At 35.6% G+C, this 7,883-nt stretch overlaps 1 protein-coding gene across 1 annotated transcript in view; it reads left to right on the forward strand.

The window, feature by feature from the left end:
- THBS2 (thrombospondin 2) overlaps nt 1-6,316 on the forward strand; it is a 181,694-nt gene extending 175,378 nt beyond the window's left edge. Inside the window, exon 22 of the mRNA XM_073627865.1 lies at nt 2,128-6,316. Coding sequence (XP_073483966.1) covers nt 2,128-2,135 — 8 coding nt within the window. The 3' untranslated portion in view covers nt 2,136-6,316. The remainder of the gene's footprint in view (nt 1-2,127) is intronic.
- The last annotated feature ends 1,567 nt before the right edge of the window (nt 6,317-7,883 follow it).

Here is a 7,883-nt window from a genome sequence, read left to right on the forward strand (position 1 = left end):
CGTCGTAAAATCCGACCGTGTGTATGGGGCATAAGGCTTCATGTATACTAGCTTACACTGGTAGCTCCTAAACTTCAGTTTAGGAGCTTTTGGCATTTGTTTGCCAAAGCTCCTACTTTCAACTCCATAAAAACCTATGTATAAATGTACACATAGGCTTTTAGCAGAGTTTAGGAGCTACCACATTTAGGTGAGCTTCAACCTCCTTCTCCCAAACACAGAATAATTGAGTTCAGGATAGGAATGTTTTGACTGCTGGCCGTGGGAAAATGTGGCAAAATCGCAGCATGTTTTTGCCGCAATTTTGACACATTTAGTGTTTTGCCACGCCTGCGGTAAATGTAGGCTAGTGTACATGAAGCCTAACTTGGTTTACTAAACCATTCGCATGTATACCATCACACTGCTGGGGCCATTAAACAGGCTGAACACCTCACCTATGTTCACACAGTACTAGGCACCCTCAATTCACACAGATGGGCACATCTGTTGTAGCATCCATATGGTAAATTTACTATGAAGCAGTGTATGATCCGCCTGAAAAAAAATGGAATATTCTCCAATGTTTAACATATTTTGTAGGTGCATTTCATGCAAGAACATGTATACATTAACATTTCTAAATGTAGAAATGCCATAGCCTATGCTGCTCAACAGTTCCATAGTGGCCATTCGTAAAGCCTCACATTTGTGCAGAAAGTATAGTTTTTGTAACACCACAATTCTGTGCACACCTTAACAAAACATATTCATAACATAACAAAAAAACTAATATTAAGGCCTTTTTCACATAAGCACAGAGAGCTGCAAGCCACGTAAAACAGCGTATCTCTGCATCTGGCGGTGACAGGTGTTTGTGTAAAAATCAATGGCAGGCTGTGCCTGTACTCTGGTAACTGCACATCTAAGCAATTACTTGTGTAGGGGGATGTGAGCCCCTGGAAACAGACTGGGGTTGGTTTACTAAAACTGGAGAGTGCAAAATCTGTTGCAGATCTGCATAGAAACCAATCAGCATCCATTTTTTTTAAAGCTTAATTGAAAAACTTGAGGTTAAAAGCTGATGGGCTACCATGCAGAGCTGCACCAGATTAAGCATTCTCCAGTTTTAACAAATCAACCCCATGGTTTGCATCCAGGTCACTATCTGTACACAAGTAAACTTTTAGATGGGCAGTCACCTGGGTACAGGCACAGCCCATCATTGACTTAGTTAGTGTATGCAAACCCCTACCCCTGCCCCTGTGTGAATGAGCCTTAATAGGCAGCACACATATAATTATTATGTGTACTGTTAATTATTATTTGTTGTTTGTCCTAAATGGCCATACAGGTCTTTTGGAGATTTTTCTTTGTTTGTTTGTTACCATGCCACTTGTTAATGCTATAGTTTTTGTGTTTCTTTATTCTCAGGGGGAATTTCGACCCATCCGTTCTATGATATAACTAGTTAAAATATAAGGCACAAAAGCAGCATTATTTAGTTATTTTAAACACATTGGGATTACAATGTGTGCATTGAACATTAGTGTACTCTGTAGTATGTCAGTAACAGGGATTGCAATCACTTGGTAGGCCTATGTGATTGCTTTCATGTAAATTAACAATTCAGACCTACTGAACTCTCCCTCCTGTTTGGCAATTCCTTTTAGTAAAAATAAAACAATGGGGGGTGGGGGGATTTACTAAACCTGGAGAGTGCAAAATCTGGTGCAGCTCTACATAGAAACCGATCAACGTCCAAGTTTTAGTGTCAAAGATTAATTAAACAAGCTGAAGTGGGGGAGATTTACTAAAATTGGAGCGTGCAAAATTCAGTGCAGCTCAGCACAGAAACCAATCAGCTTCCAAGTTTTATTTTCAAAGCTTAATTGACTAAGCTGATGTTAGAAGTTTATTGGCTACCATGCACATCTGCATCAGATTCTGAGTGCTCCCGTTTTAGTAAATATCCCCCGTAGTGTGCTTGCTGTGATTTATGATGAATTGTTTCTCATGAATTCTTCAAACCAACTAACAATTTTGTTTTAGGGTTTTATGATCCCGATTATACAAGCAGTTGTTGTATATGCTTATCCAGTGTCAGAACAGTAGCATACTAATCCGTGTTTTTTACCTTCTTTACAGATTTTTAAGAAATTGTTAACAAATTGTGTACTTTACTGTACATCCTGCGTGACCAAGACACCTCAATTCACCTGGTACCCTTTAAAGTCTTTAAATCTGTCTGCACGGCAACACCTCATAAACCCTGTAAGATCCATGTCGAAGAGGAGTAGAGTGCAGACATTTAGCACATCAAAGGAGAAGAGCAAAAACCTCATCTTGAACTTTAGTCAGGTTGATAAATCGCCAAATGTGGATGATTTTTGTAAAATAATTTTTTGATGATGCAGTAAAACAACATTTTATACTAAAAGATCATTTATGTCTTGCTTATATTGATCAACTAATCAACTCACAGTTATTGATAAGGTATATATATTATATCACTGAGACATTTTACCCATCAGTTTTAACAAAGTTTATTTCTCCTGGATTTTCTTATTCACCAATTTTCCTAAAAGACAAATATTTAACCCAATGTCATATTGTATTTAAGAGCAAGAAGCATTGGCATAATTGAACAGGAAATTGTACAGCACAGTTATTAAGTAAGGATTCTAAATTCAGGTTAATTAACCAAAATCAAGCCTTAAAAAGTATAAAGATAAATTAAACTATCAATTTTATAATTTAAGATAAATTTGTAAACTTCTAGATATGTATCTATAAATCTATAAGATACATATCCTACATAACATTTATTTAACTTGTCAGCACAGTTACACAACAGCACCTAGAAGTTCAACAGTAGACTGGTACCAATATTATAATATGCTCTGACCAAATTCCAGGAACACGTGTACTTTCTTTTGTATCTAGATATTCTATATAAATTAAATCTTTTGAATACTGCATATTTGGTATCTAAAGTGCCATAATAGCCCATTGTCAAAAGTGTTTTATATGTCATAAAACCAAAAAACACTGTGGGTCATACAATACAATACATACACTCAAACCAGAAAAAAAATATAAGAAGGAGTCTCTTATTATCATATTTAGAGCACTCAAAGGGCTTGATAGTATGTCAACATATCTGTTATTTCATAGCGCACCTATTGTCATTAATCCTCCTTAGCACTATACAGTATTGTGTTTCTGTTGTCGCTTTATTTGAATACGACAATTTGAATATAGTTTATTAAAAATAATAGTTAGATGTGTGAATGTAGCCCACACTATGAAGTTAACTGTATCTGCTTACAAGCCATGGCATGTGTATCTTGGCACTTTATTTTGTATTAACAGTCTAGGAAGTATAATGCATATAAATAAGTCCTTATAAAGGCAAATACATTATAAATATATATAGCATAAGATGATGTTCCTCAGGAAAAACAATCACAGCCATGATGAGAGAAACAACATATATTTTGATTTTAGTATAGGCAGATAAACATGATTACCTAATATGAGACGTTCAGAATATGGGGTAAGATTGTCTTTGCAGTGGGCAACAAAACTTTCAAATGTAAATACAATGTAAAATACCTCAGATGCAGTCAAGATTTATACATTTAGGAATTTTATGTTGCCCCCTCCTTATCACATATATTTTAGATTTGGCATTCCTTTAAAGTATATGTCCAACACAAACATCTTTTTAACTCTATTAGAATCCCTGTTTTTATCCAGGGCTCTATTAGAGAGGCTTCCGCTCACTGGTGTCACAAAAGAATCTGCAACAGCAACACATAAAAAATGTGGGAAGGCTAGAAAATCCTATTTTGTATGGTGGTTGCTGTCCCTGTTGCAGATTTCCCCCCACTTGATTGAAACCATTGTTAATTAGAAAATAAGTGAGCAGAAATCTAACAAACACAACTACGGATAGCAGTACAACCCAAGAGAGGTTCTAGTTCTTCCCCAGCTCTATCCAAGTAATGAAGTTTTGTCTTGACATACACTTTAAACAATTCAACATTAGAAATATGAATCTGTAGTTAGGATAATTATGTTTGAATAGCTAAGATATTAGATGAGTTCATATAACACTCCTTTTGTGTTCTAGCAACATCTCCTATAGCCTCAACCATAACCCAAATAACCCAGAACAGCCACAAGACCAAACGGGCCAGATCTTTTAGATTTGTCTATATGCATTTAAGTGCACATCTGGCAGAAATAGGGATTTATTGGCATATATAGAAATTCTAACTCAAAATGTTATTACAGTAAGCAAAATGAAGGGTTTTTAATTATAGGAGAATTTCAATAGCCACATAACATAATAATGAAACTAATAGTATTAATAATATTTGAATAATTTAAAATAGGCATTGGTCTTCGGTTTACTTGACCATTCTCCACCAAACGTGCCAGTATATTTGTATACGTACTGAGGGGCACGTTTTTGGAGGCAGCAGTCAGCTAAGCTAGTCAGGTAAGCCCAAGAACAAGGCTAAGGCTTCTCTTAAAACTTTAATTGCTATTGAAATTATACACATGTATAATATGTATTGCAAAGTAAAATACCCCTGTGTGAAGCCACAGATGGAAGCTGACATTTTCAAAAATGGAACAGTAAAAATCTCAGTCTATTCAGCCTCACTAGGAGTGATGTGATCAAACTGGAACTGGCATGTCTAATATTCAAGAGACTGTTAGCTTCAGGCTAAAATAGGTATTCTGTTTTGTGAGAAATTACTTTACATGCTTTCATATCACCTGCTGATTTATGATTGGCACCGTATCTGTTTTTTTTTCCAAACATAGACTTTTTTTATCTAACACTGAAAATAACAATTCATTCTATTCAAATACGAGATATTTTGCTGAAATATAACCTTTAGTTCACATGCAAAGTTTATCTGATAGGCAAATATAATTTAATAAGGGAAATATATTTTTTTTTATACTTGTCACTAGTTATGCCATACATGCTCCCTAGTTATGCCAAAGATGCTATTCTTTCTTAGTTTTATATGCTTATTGCTTGTCAAAAAATACTTTACATTCTGGATTGATTTATTGCACCTTTATACAACTGCTATGCATTTTTAATTTTTTAATTTTTTTTTTTTGTGTGTGCTTTTTTGTCGATTCCATTTTTTTTAAAAACACACTTCCGTAATTCATTAAATGTAAGCATTGTAATTGATGTAGCATCTATTTGGGGTTTGTTCTGCGAAATACTGAATGGGACGGAAGATGTTAATATTGATAGACTGTACTATAATTTTTTTCCTGTAAATTATTTATGTCTTTTTTTTCTAATACGTTTTAGGACTGTTTATGTTTTTAAAAAGTCAACCTGTTTGCAAAAAGATTGTAAATACTTATTTATTGTTTTGTTGACAAAACCTAAAGTATACTACAATTAGCCAGATACAGTCATTCTTTTTATAGATTTTTTAAAAATATTCATGATAGGAAATAAAATATAAACAAAGGTTTTAACAAAATATATCTCTAGTAGTAATATTATTTCTGTATTTTTTGGATGCACATAGGTATTCCTTTATATATTTTTTCTTTATGGGCATCACCTAAAAAGAAACCTGTTGTTCATTGCTTGACAATCATGATTATCCTTTGGCTTCAATACCTAGAGTCATTGGCCCAGAACAACTATGCTGATAAACACTTCTGATTTCATTGGTTGCATAAATGTCTCTATTAGGTAACTCGAAATGTATTGAAGCCATGGCCACCACACTTTGATTTGCCATTATTTACTTAGATTTCACATACAGTAGCTAAAAGAAGAACAGACTTTAGTATCTATCTACTATGTGAGTATGAGTTTTGAAAAGAGTAAGAAATGTTCTTTTGGCTTAATGAATAAAGTAAAGGTGTGGTCACTCTAAATGCTCAATCATGTGCAAGGGAAATAAAAAAGCACAATTTTGCTTTGCTCATGACTAACCTTATTCACTAATCCAACACTCTTTAGTCCTTCAGAAAGTCCACACCAAAGGATCTAAGCATTTTTGTTTTTTGTCACATGTGCGGATGGGGGGGGGGCACATTCAGTAAAAACACCTTACCTCGACATTTTGGATTTGGCAAGCAATGCCACTTGCCAAATTCACCTATTGAAGTCAGTGTGACAAATGCTTGACATGAAGATACAGGGCAGTATTAAAATGTAAAATCTCTCTTGGGATAGAAAAAAGCATGTATTCAAGAAGTGGTAGTATTTTCATTATTTTCCTTTTGTAAACTGGCTTCAAACCACCACTAATAAAACAATCAACCAGAGTTCATGGTAGAGCCTGTTGCCTGTGTGAATAAACCCTTACCGTGTCATTACAGTTTTCTGATAGTTAAATAGCAACTTACATATAATACAAATGTCTGAGCACTGACAGGCTGACCCTCCCACTCCAAAAACCTCTGCAGCAATGCTGGCAGCACGCAAACATCTATTTTCCAAAGACAACCTCTGTATATAACGCTTATCACGTGCACTCAACTTCTTTGGTTGACCATGGAGAGGCCTGTTCTGAGTGGAACCTGTCCTAGTAAACTGCTGTATGGTCTTGGCCACCATGCTGCAGCTCAGTTTCAGGGTCTTGGCAATCTTCTTATAGCCTAGGCCAGTGATGGCGAACCTTGGCACTCCAGGTGTTTTGGAACTACATTTCCCATGATGCTCATGCACTCTGCAGCGTAGTTGAGCATCATGGGAAATGCAGTTCCAAAATATCTGGAGTGCCAAGGTTCACATCACTGGCCTAGGCTATCTTTATGTAGAGCAACAATTCATTTTTTTCAGCTCCTCAGAGAGTTATTTGCCATGAGGTGCTATGTTGAACTTCCAGTGACCAGTATGAGAGAGTGGGAGTGATAACACCAAATTTAACACACCTGCTCCCTATTCACACCTGAGACCCTGTAACACTAAAGAGTCACATGACACCGGGGAGGGAAAATGGCTAATTGGGCCCAATTTGGACATTTTCACTTAGGGGTGTACTCACTTTTGTTGCCAGCAGTTCAGACATTAATAGCTGTGTTGAGTTATTTTGAGGGGACAGCAAATTTACACTGTTATAAAGCTGTACACACACTACTTTACATTGTAGCAAAGTGTCATTTCTTCAGTGTTGTCACATGAAAAGATATAATAAAATATTTACAAAAATGTGAGGGGTATACTCATGAAATGCCTGCCATTGTACTAACTGTGACAATAAGCTGCATATCACTATTGAAGCAAACAGAAGAGAGAATTGCATGCTGGAAAAAAATTCCAACCAATGTGATATTAACCCCTTCGTGCCTAAAGTTCAAACAAATCTAAATGCCTAAGCCCAATTTTGTGACTTTGACTGTGTTAGTAAAACCGTACATATCATCACAACTACTTTGTGCATCCAGGTGAATTATACCTTGCCTTTTTCAGGACAAGTCGGGCTTTCATTTGGTGGTAAATGGTAATGGATATCTCCTGCTTTTTTTTATTATCAAAGGAAAACTGGCCCAAAATAGTAAGAAATAAAATAATTTTTTTAAATGTAGCTGTATATTTCTTGGTGCTACCATAACCTACCACCAAATACAAACCCAAAATAAATTCTCCTGCTCCTGATGATCGCAGCGATACCACATATGTGTATGTTAGGTGCTATATGTACCTGTAGTACAGCCCAAAACAATAGTGTGCATTTTGCTTTTTTTTTATCCTACCTAAAACACACTGACACTAACTGATACTGATACACATTTAAAAAAAGAATTCTGTCCCAAAAAAGAAAAAAAATACTGACCCTGACCTTGACCCAAACAGTAACCCTGGCACTGACATAGATCAAACCTTGATCTAGGTATTT

The sequence above is a fragment of the Aquarana catesbeiana genome, linkage group LG04 (assembly GCF_042186555.1).
Source record: "Aquarana catesbeiana isolate 2022-GZ linkage group LG04, ASM4218655v1, whole genome shotgun sequence".
NCBI classification, from domain to species: Eukaryota; Metazoa; Chordata; class Amphibia; order Anura; family Ranidae; genus Aquarana; species Aquarana catesbeiana.